Genomic DNA, 17,515 nt, shown 5'->3' with positions numbered 1-17,515 from the left:
TTTCAGATGTGTTTTACCAGATTTTAATATGAACAACTCTCAAGTAAGGTCATTTAAACTGGAGCAAAAAGTTTGTCTGCAGTATTTTAAATTTCACCATATGATCCTAACTGCTTACTTCCTTGCGACACAAGTACTTCAGAGGAGCCTCACAAAAGACAACAGCTATGTTTTCTGGAAAATAGTTTATTGAGTGCTTGGGGAATTAAAAACTACAAGGTTTTGCTTGCAGTTGCAGAAGCAAGAAAAAAGTTAAACATAAATTAGTTACCTGATTTGCTAATTATAGTGCTTCTGAAACCCTCATTTTAACCAGTCATCGCCTACCGTGACCTTTATATTAATATCTGGCCCTTAAATTTATGTAGCAGAATATTTATAGTTTAAAAAGTGCCTTTCTATGGCAGACGGGTAATGATTATGAAAGCTGAGAGAGATTTTCAGTCTTTTTAACTCTTTGCTTCTAGGCCTCAGCTACACCCACTTGATTTTTCTGACTTAGGTGACTTTATTCCATACTCCACTGCAGGAATAAGAATTAAGTAATTCAGTCAGTGTAAAATAAGCCCCACTTGTCCAGAAGCTTTAGATGACTCAGATCAAGTAAGGGAAGGAAGGAAAAAAAAAAAAAAAAAAAAAAAAAAAGCCAGACAGTGATTAGTGCAGTTACTCAAAACTACATTTGTTGTGTAGAATTTCCATTCCAAGTATTGTTTTCATCTTCTCCATCATCTTGTGTCCTCAGTCTATATATTTTGCCTTCTTTTTTGAAGTCTTCCCCCCGCTTTTCCACTACTCGTTTCCTGACGGCTTGCCTAGGGTACAAATGACAGTGAGGTTTGACAGTTCCCTGGTAGTAATTACACACAAGAAGTGAATGCAATAAAAATGCAAATCATGCATCCTTCCTTCTCTTATCCCCAATAACAGTTTTCTTCAGCGCCTTGTTTCCTTGGGAAAGAATACCCAGCTGAAAATTTGTCATTTAGCAGTCAGTCAAACTGACAGAATCTCGTTTCCCCTGGAAAGCACCTGTCATTGAAGCGATACGTGGCCGCTTCACGTGAAATGGCCTAGCGGCTCTCCCAGTACAGGGGAGGTCTCGTTCTCTAGGCAATACAAAACCTTAACTGTCAAAATCAGACTTCAGTTGCTTGAGTTTCTTGTACGACCACACCATAATAATTTGACATCTAATTTTCAGAATTTTTATCTTCCAAACAATATCAGCTGAAGCGAAGCCCAGAGTTGTAGTTACAGCTGAATTCCCTATTCATAAGTGATAGCAAGAGAATGCTTTTTTTACTCTGTAATTGGAAATTGAAGCAAACAATGAGGGGTTTGCTTAATCACACACGTAAAAACTGAGAAATCCTAGTCAGAGCTGCCATGCAGTTTACCAGCCACCAGGTTAAGCCTTTTAACCGGATGGAAGGGTGGTGGCCAGAAACTACACGGAGAGGGCAGCAGTTAAGAGACAGATACAGTTCAGTTCCCCACTACAGGATGAAACAATTCCTGCAAGCGGTTTGAGAAATAGCTGCCATAAACAGCTTTGATTACCTGCTTTGCTCAATGCTGCTAGATGCAGAAGGATTTGAATGGTCTTGCTGATGAGCTGATCTCACAGTAGACTGTGAGGGAGGTGGACTCGTAAACAGGAAGTTGCTAATAAATCTCCAAACCGCTAAGAGGGGATAAAGTATTGTGCCCAAGAACTTCCACAGATCACTGCCTGAAGCCTGAACAACAGAAGTAGCAGGTCTTCCCGCCTGGTCATGAACACGTAAAGCAAACTTGTCAGATATTAAAGTCGTGCACTTCTAGACAGAGTATTTCATCCATAATTTAGAAGCAGCTCAGCAGACACAAGAGAACTCCTTTGGTTACACACTAGACAAATATCTACACCACCATTTATCTGCTTCAGAAAAAGCCCTCCCCCAAATCAGTCCTGACAAAAATTAAACTAGTTTTGCAATCTCAGACACAGAAAAGACCAAAATTCAAGCCAAGTATTATCATGGCCCACTAACAGCAAATATACAGCTACAGTACTGCTGTTTGCAAGAAAATGTAAAGCAAACAAACCAAAACCCAGCACCTACCGGCAGCAACACTACTGAAGCACTCGGTGCTAACTCTAGCTCCAGTAATTTCTTTCCGTAATCTTCTTTGGTAAACTCCCTTCTGGGAAACATTGTCGCCAGTGAAAAATTGCCATAAGCATTACCAACTGTCTGTGAAAATATAAAGAAAACATTTTGTTTATAACTGTTCACTTTTAAACAACTGCAGATTTGCCAGTTGAGTATACCTTGCCATATTGACCCAAGAGTTTGATATCAAACTATCAATCATCTTCATATAGAGAAACAAAGGATTTTTCATATCCTACTGTCTCTTAACTAATGATACGCTGCACTAATACAAAGGCAGTTGGTGGCACTGGAGAAGGCTGCTACCAAAACCCACTTCAAATAAACAAAAAGAAAAGCAGTTGATGACAGTTCCACCATGATCAACAACTAGTTGATGCTACACCAAGTTGTAATCAGCACATAGCTGAGAAAACAAAACACCAATTTACCTGTGCAGCAAACTGCCTTGCTTCTTCCAGCCGTGCTTCAGATGGGAACTGGTTAGTAAAGGAAGATCCATCTGGGAGGCGGAACTGAATCCTGGCTATTGCACTGCAGGACACGTATCGGGGTCAGTCAACACATGAACAGTTACAGACAAATGCTCCTGGGGCTTTAGTTTGGTAGTATTGAAATGTGGGAGAGAGGGACAGTCATCCTACTCGTGGCAGTGCAGATGGGTTATAAGTTTGGATCCACAGTTGATAACCACCTGCTTGTATCTCACAATGCATCTCCTGGTTTTTGTCAGAGTCCAAGACCCATCACCATTCAAACAAGATATTTATATTAATCATGCAAAAAATGAATAAGTGAATGAAATATAAAGCATATTTCTTTTGTGTAGCCTGTATTAGTTTTGTTGTTTTTTCAAGAAGTTGTATTATGAAGGCACAGATATTTAAGCTGGCTTGGCAAGTAATTTTATATTCAACTAGCTACGGGCCAGCGTTACTGTGTGAGTTTCAACACCAACACAGGCTGCTACTCCCGTGCTTGCCCTCTGTTCAGGGGCAGTACTAGACTCACAGTGGCTCCGTAACTCCACATAAGGTCTCTATAGGTTAAGAGTATTTTTTAAAACACTAGTGTTGGGCAAAGCAGGAGATCCTCTGACACGACAGCTGATGACCCCAGTCAAGTCTTGCTGAATCCAAGCCAACTGCACACACAGCCAAACAGCTGTGTCAGCACCGTGCTCCCCAGCACAGTTCTGACGTTGTCTAGTCATTCTGTCTAGTCATTATCTATCACATTCTCACCTTACCTAGTTCCCCACCTAGCCCCATTATATGTGGTATTTAAATCAAAGATCATACAGAAAAAGCTCTTATCTAACTAAAATAACACACAAGGAAAGGTGGTTAGTGTTTCATGAGGAATGTCAGAAGGTTGAAAGTTATCAGAGAACATAATATTCATGTAAATAGCTACAAATAAATATTATAAAAGAAAACCAACTTTTTATGTCACTGTTCAACATGGCATCAATTAATAGATTAGGATATATATTAAATATCTTAAAAGTTTAAGTTTCTTTATCTCTCTCCCCCAAAATACACACTTCTTTCTCTACAGGAACTCACCTTCGCTCCTTTTGAGATGCTTCTTTTCTGGCCTCTATTTCAGCCTGTTTAGCCTGAAGAGCTGCAGCTTTTGCAGCTTCTGCTTCTTCCTTCGATTTTGCAAAGCGAGCTGCTCTCTCAGCACGATCCTGTGAAAGGACCAAACACAAACGTTAATCTTTACCATAAATTGTAGCTTAACTTTCATTAAAACGGAGACCTACTATCTATACTCAGTACCCAACCAGTGGACAAGACAGTACGGCTGCAAAGAATTATTCACCGCCAAGCTGCACAATCTCATGTCATTAGCCAAGATGAGACTTTCCAATGAGTCACTTCATACAAATAGTTGCTAATAGACGATTTCCCCTGCAAGTTTAACATTCCAGTGAAGATAAAGGGAAAATAAATAAATAAATAAAAAATCTTATGACAAGTTACATGATTACATTCTAAGTGTTCTAGGCCAAAACCTAACAATGAGGAGGGATTTCAAGTGTTACGAACTGCTTATATCTATATATGTACACACATATACACAAATTTGGAAAACAATCCTCACCACCATTTTGAGATCAGTGTTCTTCTGCATGTTCCACAATTAAATATTCCCTGCGCTTCTGTTCCAGAACTATACTTGCAATTATTATGTTTAAATGATAATTCTCCACTGGACTCAAGGAATATGACAAAAAAGTTGGTATGTTTGTTCAGAAAGAAAAGATCATGATGAATATGAACGCAGAAGCTTCACTTTATACACAGGAAACACTACATAAACCCCAAGCATATGAACTGTTACAATACCAGGCCACACTAAAATGGACAATCTTTCAACATTTCACTGAATGAGAAAATGTATCTTTTTAGTACACTGGTGGCCCTTGTGAGAGAGAAGCAGCAAGCTATCTTCCAAAATGAAAAATATACCATTGCAATCTGTTGTCTTATGCGCTCTCTAGCAGCCTTCTCTTCTGCCTTTTCTCTGTTCCTTTCCTCTAACATACGTTTTGTCAATTCTTCTTCCTGTCGTCTTTTGTACTCCAACATTTCTTTACCAGTTTTTCTCCGTTCAATTTCTTTCTTAATTTCTTTCTGAATAAATAACAGACAAAAAATTGGACCATGAAATCGCCTTGGAAAAGAGTAAGACAAGACTGAAGTACATTTGTTTAAAAAGGAATGAAGCATTTATTCAAGTAAGGCTATAAAAAAAATTGCAAGTGGTTTTACATTTTTTTTGTTACCTGTTCTTCTTCTTTCCTTTTCTCTTCTCGTCTTTCTTCAAGCTTTTTTGTTATTCTAAATTTAAGAATGAAGTGAAAAGTCTTAAAATTGCAGTATCTGTTATTAACATTTTAAAATGTTAATGAAGCATTTGTAAACACTTGCAGAAGACTGGAACACATGAAAATGAACTGTAACACAGTGCTAATACCTACTGTACAGTAATGATTCATTCACATGCGGGTGTACCATCCATAAAAAGATGAGGTGGTGATTCACCACTGAGTTTCTGACTTTTAATGGAGTTCTAACATATTCCTTCTGTCATTTTTTGCTCAGTAAATGAAGAATCTTACATCTTACTGTTGAATCAACTTGTAAGACATACAATAAGCAAATACTATTTATCATCTGTGGTAACAGAAACACTAAAACTCAATCTCCTCTTAGCTATTTAAGCCATCTGGTTTCTTCTGCACATCACTTCCTAAAATGGAAAGCAAATAATATATAGCACTGACATAAATGCACATGCATCTGTCTCATCTATCCAGAAAGGTGCCTTAGAATAAGGACTGACTTAAAAAACCATAGCAATTTACAACATATTTTAAGTCTAGGGAAGGGCAGGCATGACCAAACAACTCCATGAGAAGTCAGATAATCTGAAAAATTTTGCTTGTATAGTAGCTGTTTTGCTTTTTAAAAAAAAAAAAGGTAATTACCACAGAGGTTTGTCTCTGTTTTCCCCTGAAAGAAATGTTGCAGATATATGCAAATGTGGTGTAATTTAAGATTAATGCACATTTTTAAAAAGAACTTTGGTATTTATAAGAAAATACTGACTGCATTTTCTTATCAGTAGTAAGGAAAAATTATACTTATTGTCCAACATCCTTTAAAGAAAACTGAAATGAAATGTGAAAAGGTTTAAAAACATATTTTAGCAGTATAAATAATCCTATTTACTAAGTATGTGCTACTGGTTTTAGGTAGGATATTACAAATAGTATCAGTCTTACAGATGCTAAAACCCAATTTTATACACTGAATCTCATACTTAAAAACAATCGATTTAATGAATGAACCATGTACTGAACCAGATCCTTCTGGTCACCATACTTTTAAATACTAGAACTAGCATTGCTCCCGAGACCTCATTACTGTTCACTGATAAAACAAAACAAGAGTCTAAGAAGAGGATTCCTCTGGCTTTTTCAATATGCCTAGACTACAAACAGTCATCAAATAGACAAGAAGAAAAAGAAGCAAGATGTCATCTCTGTACAAAACCTAGCTTAGCACTTCATTACCCCAGTTTAAAGTGCTTTCAGTTCAATATTTTAACTCATTCAAAAATGTGCAGCAAACGTATTGTCCATATTCAAATTATATCAAAGGGAATATTTATAGTTTTCCAGATTACCCCTTTCTTTCAGAGTATGTGAAAAAAAGAGATTAATTTAAAAGCTGTTTTCTAGTATTGTCACATACATCTAAACAAAAATAAGACCACATAAATGTTTGCCAGATGATAACAGAATGAGCACCAAAATCCTGTAATTAAGTCCATTTATTAAAAACCCAAACAAACCAACCAAACAAACAAACCAAAAAACCCACAACAAACCACAACAAAACTGCCTCCTGAGAAACAAATACAATACGTTAGGAAGTCCGCAAAAGAAGACTTACCTTTCTACTTTGAGTGCAAGATCATTCACAGGCTGAGCATCACTCACTTGTTCATCTAAAGAGTTAGTTGCTTCCTGGCTTGCTTGACCTGAATTTGCTCCATCTTCAAGGGATTTACAAGAAAGTAATCCATAAGAGAAAAATAAGAGGTGTATTTCTTATCGTTAAAAATTATTATGCTCATTGTTGGCCACAATTCACAGTAACTAGGTTATCTTAAGGAGATAAAAAGTTCTGCTATTTAGACTCTCCCCTCCACCCCCCATTTGGTTTCAGGTTACTAACCCAGACAAACTTTTTAAATTGAATCCTATATCAAGAAAGTGTGCACAATTTTCATTCTATTATAAACCATAGATTTCTCACTCATTAAAACTGAGCAGAATGAGAAGTTATTCTTCCTTCTAGACTTGCAATCAGCATTCTAGGATACCCAAGTTTTTTCTCAACAAGTCCACTCAATGTATTGCCTTTCACATACCATCACGTAACAACTTAAGAAAAGGAAAACTATTTCAAAAGCAAATTAGCTAGCGTTTGTGTAAAAATACATTACCAGCAGAACGTCTTATTGAGTCAGACGTAACAGACTCGGGAGAGTCACAAAACTCTACTGCTCTGGATTGCATATTTTCTGGAGCATCATCAGATGGACAGGAGGCACACGGAGCAGATGACTGACTTCCATTTTCCAAAGGCTGCCCTTTTACTGTGTGCATCTAAAAAATTGGGGGAAAAATGCCTCGAAACTATGAAACTTTGAATACTTTCCACAGGTTCAAAGGTCAAGACTAAACTATTTTCAGAGAATCAGTCCTATTTAAAATATAAAACTAAAACTATCATGTATTGTTTGTTGATTGTGATGCAAGCATACATTTCATATTTTTTTCCTAATTTTAGTCTTACACTTGAAGTCAAAGTGATAAAACTATCTACATTTATACTATGTTCCAAGCATAATTTTATAAATCCACATTACAAGACAATATTACAAAACCACGTATGAACTTTACTGAAAGAGTAATCGGTATGTCATTCCAGTTCAGAGTTCTTGACATATTTCTTCAATACTGTTAGTGTTACACAGATGATCTAAAACAATCTGTGAAACAAAAAAATAACATAGCACCTTTGGATAGTGCTTTGCAACCTGTTCAATTTGTGTACTGAATTTAAGTTTGCAGATTTTGTTGTTGGAAGGATATAGAACCAGTAATTCATTACTCCCCAAGGCACAGGCTAAAGGCCAGCGACATCTCGTCTTGAGCACATGAGCACACCCAACTCAATCTGAAATATCCAGTCTGTCAGCAAGTGTTACCTGTTTAACTTTACGGATTCTGGTAACAAGCTCTTCAACAGAAACGCTGCCAGCAATTACTTCCAAAGGGATTCCATTGTCTCCTATAAAAAAACTCGATGGAACACACACTACAGGATCTGCACAGCAACAGTTAAGGGCAATAAATGACAGAAGTTTATAAAGTAACTTTAAAAGGAAAAGCGTAAGTCCTTCCTACAGAACCTTCTAGCCCAATATTCTATCTCCGCCTGGTTGCCAGCAGTCAGTGCCAAGGGAGGAAGAAAAAAGACGCTAACAAAAATGCTGGAAAACATTACATACAAACAATTAGAATTTCTTCTTTTCTTTGAAATGGTTTAAGCCAAAATGTTTTTCTCCAACACACATGCATCTGACAAGCAATTATGCTTTGACTTAAAAGACTTTGGTTTAGTGTTTTAGTGTGAGACAACATCTATGTAGACAACAATGAATTCTTTACAGCATTAAGAAAATCCAAGTTAAGGTACTGAATTCCCTTCCTCAGCATCATACAGAATTCCTGAGCTATACGCAGTGACCTACTTAAGGTAGGCAGATGTTTACCTAACTTCACACATGTGTATCTGATAGAACCCAATCCACTACTTGTTCTTCCTTCTCTGTAACTCTGAACTCCAGCTAATAATTTAAAGCATTGCTTGTTTGTTTTCTAATGCTGATTAGTAATACCAGTGGGTTATTTTGTTTACATAAAGCTTTGGATAATTTTCTATTTGGACAATTACATAGGATTAACATCAGAAAACCCCAACTTGTTCACTTTCTCTAAGAATTGACAGTAAGTTGGATATATAGATGGTATCTTTTAAGTACAGTTTCTTGCATATTTTTGTGCCATAAGAAGTATTTTTAATAACGTTGCTTGTGCATATATTTCTTAAGAACAGTACTAACTTGTAAAGAGCAATTTTCTGTAATCATTATGTAGCATCTAAACTGATCTCAAAGGATACAAATTTGAGAAAACTGCAGGCATGCTTCGCTGTTTAAAAGAAAAGATTCGTTTAGGGGGAGCAATTACTTTGCAACAACTTTAGATTAAGTCTTTCATCATAAAAATAACTGTCCTACTACCACACACAAAACTATTTAAATACTTGAGAGAACACTAAAAGCAAATTTGCATTGCATCTTCTCGTTAACATTTTGCGTAAGTGTTGACATGGTGACAATCCCTGGTTATCACAGTTGACTATATAAGATTTAGGGGAACAGTGCTAAGAAGCAATTCAGGAAAAAGACATCTAGTCTACTGAGTGCGAATAATATAGGAAGTCTAATAAAATGTCTATAGAGCATTTCAAAATAATACCATTTTTGGAAATGTCAATGTGCTTTCTGCACATGGACTGGAACACTTACACATAACAAAAATAGTTGAGTAATTTACCCAGGAACTTCAGTGCTTCGCTATTCTATGTGTTACAATAGAGAAAAAACACATTTTCTCTGCGGCTTTACAGATTTTTATCTTTCTGAATTCATAAGAAGTTTTAAATTAGTTATGTAACTTGGCAAATCAAGAACTGCCTCAAGAGTACTTGCATTTTGATTCCAGCTTTTTTACATAACTTTTGTCTCTCTTTCTGTTGAAAAAAGACAACCTCAAGCATCCTTTTACTAGTACTGAAATACAGTCCAACATACACAATGAATATTCTGCAGAACACAACAGTAAATTTGGACATTTGGAATTTTCTCAGGCTCTAGTGGCTTCAGGTGTACTGAATTCACTTATGTTGTATTTAGACTACCTCCAAATCAGGGCGAGGATTTCAAAAGCCTCTTACTCTCATCATCATCAATGAAAGACTGTGTAAGAGACAGAATTAGAATGGGATCAAACCTTTTGGTGTCGATTTTAATAGCAACAAAACCATCTGAAGCAGCTTCAGTCACCTTCTCATCTTCCCACCTTGCAGCCATCTCAGTAGATTGTTCATCCTCACCTGTAAGATACAGTACACATGATACTAAACATACCACAAATTACTGTCTCTGGTCTGATTTTAGCTTTGCTTCAATTGCTTGAAATCACCTTTGAAAGACGTTCTCATGTTTATTTTCGAGTCAGTTTATCATTTATTTTTGATAATCTGGAGACAACTCACTCCAGCTGACTTGCCTGGCTAACATACCAAAAACCCAATACATGAAAAATCCTTCCAAGCCAGCAAGCACATAGCTTTCACAGTCATTCAACTGCATGGTGAGATGGTCCAAGGGAGCAGAACAGACTGGACCACACAGATGGAACAGACAGAGGAACTGGTGGTGATGGCCAAGTCCCAAGATCAGCTCGATTGCATCACCTAATTGCACAACCGCCAAAGGATCTCATTTTCACGTTACAGTGTGTATGCTTATGCTTTAGTATTTTGCTTCAGTATACTCTCATAATATGCAAGGAGATTCCCACAGCACAGAGGAAACCGTGGCTTCTCCCTGACATTAAGCTTGACTTAACATGCTAAAACCATTCACTGCTTACCCCTCATTATAAATTTAATTACATATTGGTACACCAGCTGCTAATAGGTAAAACTGTATTTTCCACTCCTTGGAAATACATAATTCAGCAGACAAGGTTTCATCAGTTTGATGGTGTTAAAAAACCCACAAACCAAGAAACAGTTATTCGTGGGATTATTTCTAACTTAGTTTTGTATTCCAGTTCCTGACAGGAACAGTAACAGTAGGAGGGGAGGAACAAGAGTAACGGTAGAAGAAGAGCTACTTAAGTAAGGGAAACTGCAAAGGTGCTCTGGGGCTACAGATTCAGAAGTGTTATTCTAATCACATTAAACACATCAATCATGCATTTATCTTCCAAAGCACCGGTTTAGTGAGGATGTGGGTTAATAAGTATGATTCCGATGAATATTAACCATCTTTCAACAAGTAAATCAGCCTGCAACCATTTCTTTATCCTCAATCTGTATTACTTTCTAGCAGCTTGGAAACAACTGTACTCTTGATGAAGAATTTGAGTCACAAGTACAGAAGCATAGTAGTGCATTATTCAGTGACAACAACAAACCATTTGTTTGTTTCATCCCAGTTGCCATTTCATGCAGTATTTTTTACTTGTTAAAGACCAGGAGTTATATGTGGAGTCCCCTGGTGAAGCGCTGCTTCCTTAAGGCCATAACTGCCTGGCCACAATGCTTCTCGGAGACATGTATCAGATATATCAATTTTGGAAAAGTGTTTTCCAACCACATGTATTGATTTTTCCCTGGAAGCGCTGGAGCCAGTAAGAAAGTATTCATCTCTATTACTATTATACTACATAAGCAACTAAATATTTAGGATAGTTTACGTAGGAACCTTTCCTCTTCCTTTAAGTGCAGTGCTTACAACTGTGGTCAGTGGATGCAGCTGTTCGGCCAAGGGTGGTTCGGCCTCCTCCCCCATTTCCAAATGCTCAGAGACAGACAGCTGCTTCACCACACACTTTTTCAAAAGGACATGTGCTCATCCGATTAGGCTACTAAAAATATCTAAATACTTGCCTAACACTAACTTTTCCATACAAACAACTGCTGTAGAAAAAGAATGCTGAAAGACACAAACAGGTCAGAGACTGTTCACAGTACAATCTCTGAGAGATGTGACCCATGAATTGAAAATGCTGATAACTCACATTTTACAAAGCTCTATGCCATGAAGCACAGTTTAATATTGTGACTACCCACAGAAGAGTTGCTTATTCTCACACATCTTTCTGTTTTGATAACCGTTTCTCATTTGGGGGTTAAGGTTCATTTATTACAGTTTTGTAGTAGTAATTATATCCTGAAATGAAAATTGCCAGGCCCCAGGAAAAGCAACAGAAAAGTCAAGAGGTCAAGCTGAACAGAACTTGACATAGTTCATAATTCTACTAAACACCGAGCTATCAAAACCACCTCAGAGTTCTAGTTCCCAAGAGTCTCAGATTTGTTGTTTCTCAAACAAAAGTATCACTTTATTTCACTTAGCGGAAAGACCTGTACACAATTTGCAGTCACGCTTGCTCATCTCCTAAATTTGGTCAGGTAAATTTAGATATCTACATAGCGAAAACGTATCCATCGTTTCTCAAGTGATTCAGATAACTGGAAGAGACTTTTTCTGCAATGATTTATCTCCTGTACAAGAAACTTACTCAAAACCAACGCAGGTTGTCAAAGGACTGTAATTCCCCATCCCTCAGCACAGTCATCAGGGAAAAGCACTTTCCTTTCAGAAGGAACAAGATAGGCCCAGCTGACTTCTCAATGTCCAGCATTTTATAACTACTCAGCAAGAGTAAGGATTGCCCATCCTGGAAATGACACAAAGTCAGGACATTAAGCTGCTCACCTCCTCCTCCTCTGTGTCATTTCACATATTTAACTTGAAAAGTGCTTTGATACAGCTTGGCTACAAAATGCTAACAAATAGCTTGTTGATTGCAAATCAGTGCTTTGTAAAAAAAAATATCTAAAAATAAAGTTATGAACAAAGGAAGAAGGGTTTCTACAAATGTTACTAAAAAGAAACACAAACATTTTAGCTTGAAGTTCCCCCCCCCCCCCCCCCTCATTTTTTCACTTCTGAAAAGCACTTTTTATGAGTGGCCTGGTATTTTCACGATCAGAACATGTCTTAACTTTTAGAAAGAATAATCCTAAACACCTCAATCAGGACAGAGAAGGTATCTGAGAAGGTTTCCTATCAAACAATTAACTTTAGATTAATAACTCAAATAACGAGAGGAGTTTTTTAACTCTGCAGGCTAGAAAATCATGTACATAACAGCTACCAACAAGATACTAGAGACATTCACCAGACCTGTTTCAGCACCAGGAATACTTCTTCCCTGTGCAGCAGCAGAACCTACTAGCAATTATTTGATGCCACAAAGTAACTCATCTGGTCCCCAAACACAACTTCCTTGCTTTGTGCATACAGAAGCCTCTAATCTAATTTAAAATCAGTTTTTTAAGGCAGACATGCTTCACCTTATGCTCCCTGGAGAGTATGGAGCAACCCCTTTTATAGCAACTTCCCGTGAATTCAACAGGATATTTAACATGCTTACACAACTACACAGAATATGCTGTGAAGGTTTTAAAAACTGAACTAAAAAAATGTTAGGATTATAGCTGCAAACAAAAATGTTGAAGAAAAAAAACTGGTTGAACAACATGCAATTGCAGTCACAAACACCACCTCATTGTTAAGATAAACAGCCACATTATGCCTTGCTTGACTGGAAAATATTCTAGAATCAGAAAGAATAATCCAGTTCTTCATTTTCTAGCAGTTGTTTAGAGAAGTGCAGTGAAGAGGGAGAGAGGGACAGACAGATGGTAGCAGAAACCGAACAGAGGTGGACCTACCAGAATTCAGTAATTTCTGTCAAGGCTGTATCTAATAGCTATCCTCCACAGTGGCCACCCTACAATCACAGTTAATTTATATTTTCTGTTTCTCTCATGTAATTTTTGTTCCTTTATTCATTTTTTGTCCCCATATACACTATTAGACAAAGCATACAAAGCAAAACAGAATCACTGAACACTTCTGAAAGCGTGTTTTCCTGCTCAGAAACCTGCTTTCAAATGCCCGTCTATGGGCAAGCGTGTAGCGTGAAGACTCAAAGCTACCATCACCACCCATTGTGCAGTTTTAAACATGGATCTACCCAAATAACAAACCCAGTCACTGCTAGCATAAAAATAGACTATTCTTTCAGCACTCAGCATCCTTCAAACACACCTGCTTCTGCACATGGTGAGAAAGTATGTTCTTGGGCTTCCCAATTCCCTTTCTCAGCAGGCGTAACAGAACTGCTTTGCGATCAGCTCCATCACAGGTCAGCCACCCCAATCCCACTGTTCCTAGGGTAGACCAGAACTCAGCAGAACTCTTGATGCTTTCATTTTGGAGATATGCTTGCCCTAAGTAACACTGCCCCTCTTTCAGTGGTCATAAGAACAAGCAAAACTAATCAAATCTTTACAGTATACTACAATGTCAAAACGCAGTTACATCCCCACAATCATAAATTTATCTCCACTCTGCGTATCTACACATTCCTGCATCCACCTGGTCAACGTTCACATCTAAAAGAAATGGCCAGTTTTATGTACAAATTTAGTTTTGTAAAAAACGTTGGAAATAAGTTATAAAGTGCATTTCTCAACCCCTGATATATATAGATCATGTTCAAAATACTCATAAGTACTGAATTACTATTGAAAAAAAATATCTTTGTGGTGGGTTAACTTTGGCTGGATGCCAGATGCCCACCAAAGCTGCTCTATCATTCCCCTCCTCAACTAGACAGGGGAGAAAAACATGATGAAAGGCTCATGGGTTGAGATAAGGACAGGGAGAGTTCACTCACCAATTACTGTCACAGGTAAAACAGACTCGACTCGGGGAAAATTAATTTATTGCCAAGCAAATGTCAGAGTAGTATCATGAGAAAAAAACCCAAACGTTAAAATACCTTCTTCCCACCCCTCCTTTCTTTCTGGGCTTAACTCCACTCCCAATTTTCTCTACCTCCTCCCTGCCAGCAGCACGGTGCGGGGGGGAATGGGGGTTGGGGTCAGTTCATCACACTTTGCCTCTGCTGCTCCTTATTCCTCAGGGGCAGGACTCCTCACTCTTGCCCTGCTCCAGCATTGGGTCCTTCCCATGGGAGACAGTCCTCCATGAACTTCTCCAACATGAGTCCTTCCCATGCGCTGCAGTTCTTCACAAACTGCTCCAGCGTGGGTCCCTCCATTGAGCTGCAGTCCTTCAGGCACAGACTGCTCCAGCGTGGGTCTCCCGCGGGGTCACAATTCCTGCCAGCAAACCTGCTCCAGCCTGGGCTCCTCTCTCCACGAGGCCACAGGTCCTGCCTGGAGCCTGCTCCAGCGTGGGCTTCCCATGGGGTCACAGCCTCCTTCAGGCATCCCCCTGCTCTGGCGTGGGGTCCTCCCCAGGCTGCAGGTGGAGATCTGCTCCACCGTGGACCTCCCTGGGCTGCAGGGGAACAGCCTGCCTCACCATGGTCTTCCCCACAGGCTGCAGGGGAATCTCTGCTCCGGCGCCTGGAGCATCTCCTCCCCTCCTTCTGCACTGACCTGGGGGTCTACAGGGCTGTTTCTCTTACATGCTCTCACTCCCCTCTCCCAGCTGCTGTTGTGCAGCAGTTCTTCCTCCCTCCTTTTTCCCCCCCTTCTTAAATCTCTTATCCCAGAGGCGCTACCACTGTCACTGATGGGCTCGGCCTTGCCCAGCAGTGGGTCTGTCTTGGAGCCGGCTGGCAGTAGCTCTGTTGGACATGGGGAAGGTTTCTGACACCTTCCCACAGAAGCCAGCCCTGCAGCCCCCCAGCTACCAAAACCTAGCCACATAAACCCAATACAAAGCATTTGAAACACCCAAGAAATTTAGTAGAAGACTTTTAATCCTGAGTAGGGAGTTGGGGGGAAGATCAGCCTTTACATAAGTCAAAGCACATTATGTTTCACAGGTGAAGATGTCAAGCGTTGCAAAACACCTGTGTCAGGAAGTTTCTTGTTGTTTACCACCTGGCTTTTCATTTTTTTTTATATAACATGCTATGATCATGTCATCATGGAGGAAGACACCTATCAGGTAGGCACTGTTGGTAAACACACTGAAGTATGTTTATGGAAAATAAATAAGTAAATCCTATGGTAAAAGGCTTTTACATCATAGCACCCACCTGCCATCATGATTTGTGGGCTTTAAAATGTTGCCTTAAAGCCTGCATACACTACCCCATCCGCTCCTCCTACACCAACACAGCATGCTGTGGGCTGAGAAGATCTTGACTTCTCGCACTGTTTACTATCCGGTAGAAAATGCTGTTCTCCAAGTATAAGGAGAGTTGTGTCAACAAAGGAACTTAACTGCACTTAAGGAACTTAAAGGAACAAAGGAACTTAACCACACATCCCCCTTGGGAGTGAACTTCTCCTTGAAGCTAAGCGAATCCCACAGTTCAATAATTCTTAAGGGAATGACACTCGTCACACGTTTAGCGTGGTTGTTTTTTCATGAGGCTTCTGAAAAACTTCAAGCCACAAGCGCTTAAGGCAACAGTAGAAACAAGAGAAACACCACAGACACAGACAAAAACACAAGAAGAAAGTGAAAGAGTCCGTCCGATGTCCTCCTTTGTCTTTACCTACCCTAATTTTCCCAGGCAGAAAGGCAATGTACCCAAAGGCAATGTGAGTTTCTATAGGTTTCAATTACCATTCAGTTACAGAACAAACAGTATAGGGACCTCGGAAAAAAAGAAAAAAAAAAAAACAACAAGAGGACACCGTACACAAACAGCCAAGAAAGTCACAGCAGTAAGGACCGCACGCCGGCCCACGCAAGGGCACGGCGAAGGGAGAAGCAAACCGCGGCAACAGCTCGTTTCGCTGCCCAAGGCCGCGGCGCGGGCAAGGCCAGGGGCTGAGAGCACCACAGCAGGCCCCGCACCGCCGGGCCGGGCGGCGGGGACTCGGCCTGACACAGCAGAAATCACGGCGCGGCGGGAGGGGGAGGCGGGCGAGCAACAGCTGGCGGAGGCGCCGCCGAGCCTCCGGCAAGATCCGCCCGGGGGCGAGCGAGGGAACGAGCGAACGAGCGGCAACGGCTGACGGGCTGGCTGACAGGGCCGCGGGCTGACAGGGCCGCGGGCGGGCCGGGCCCACCCGACGGGGGAAGAAGGCTGCGGGCCGGCCGGGAACCGCGCTCGCCTCGGGCGCCGCCGCGGAGCCTGGGGCCGCCCCGGCCGGCCTCAGGGACGGCATCCGCGGCCCACAGAGGCCTGCGCCGCCTCGGCGGCGGCGGCCGCTCCCGCTCCCGCTCCCCTCCGGCCCCGGCGGAGGACGCGGCCGCAGGCGCTGCGTCAGCGCGGGGCCGGGCCGTACCTGAGACGAACACGACGAAGACGGAGCTCCGCTGCTTGGCGGCGGCGATGGCGGCCGGGATGGAGCCGCCGAACCACATCATGGTGCCGCCGGCGCCGGGCGCTGCCGACCCGCCGCCGAAAGCGCGTGCGGCCCCCCGCACCCACGGCCGGCCCCCGCGCGTGCGCCGGCCGGCCGGCCGCGGCCCCGCCCTCCCCTCCGGATTGGCGGCCGCCGGCGGCGCGCGCCCGCCCTCGGCCACGCGCCGGGTGGCGGCAGATTCGGCTCGGCCGGCCGCCATCTTGGCGCCTCGTTGCCCCGCCGCGGGGCTGCGGCCCTGGGCTGTGTCCCAGCGCAAAATGGCCGCAGGGGGTGGGGGGCCGGGGCCGCTTCAGGGAGAAAGGGGCCCGCGCAGCTAGGGTGCGTCTCGTGTGCCCCAGGGCCTGCGGTGAGGGGCTGCGAGGACAGGGTGGCCGCAGTTAACGCTGGCCCTACCGTCCACCTTGGGAAAGTCAAGGGCGCGACAGAGGGCAAAAAGGATGGAGGAGGTACGTGTTTGACAGAAATCCGTGCTAGATACGTTAAAAGCAGAGAGCGCGGCATGTGCAGATCCTCCGTGAGTGGCAGGAGGTGAGG

At 41.4% G+C, this 17,515-nt stretch overlaps 1 protein-coding gene across 1 annotated transcript; it reads right to left on the bottom strand.

The window, feature by feature from the left end:
* Positions 1-168: 168 nt before the first annotated feature.
* UBXN4 (UBX domain protein 4) lies at positions 169-17,066 on the bottom strand. The gene is made up of 13 exons (XM_075028932.1): positions 16,901-17,066; positions 9,826-9,928; positions 8,933-8,961; positions 7,956-8,074; positions 7,188-7,350; positions 6,632-6,734; positions 4,957-5,011; positions 4,640-4,804; positions 3,728-3,855; positions 2,591-2,693; positions 2,109-2,240; positions 1,564-1,772; positions 169-815 (listed from the first exon to the last, which is right to left on the bottom strand). Exons 1-13 carry the CDS (start codon positions 16,980-16,982, stop codon positions 677-679), a joined length of 1,530 nt encoding a protein of 509 aa, XP_074885033.1. The 5' UTR covers positions 16,983-17,066; the 3' UTR covers positions 169-676.
* Positions 17,067-17,515: the final 449 nt, after the last annotated feature.

This window comes from Buteo buteo, chromosome 5, assembly GCF_964188355.1.
Source record: "Buteo buteo chromosome 5, bButBut1.hap1.1, whole genome shotgun sequence".
NCBI lineage: Eukaryota > Metazoa > Chordata > Aves > Accipitriformes > Accipitridae > Buteo > Buteo buteo.
This window is presented reverse-complemented; position numbering and strand designations above follow the sequence as displayed.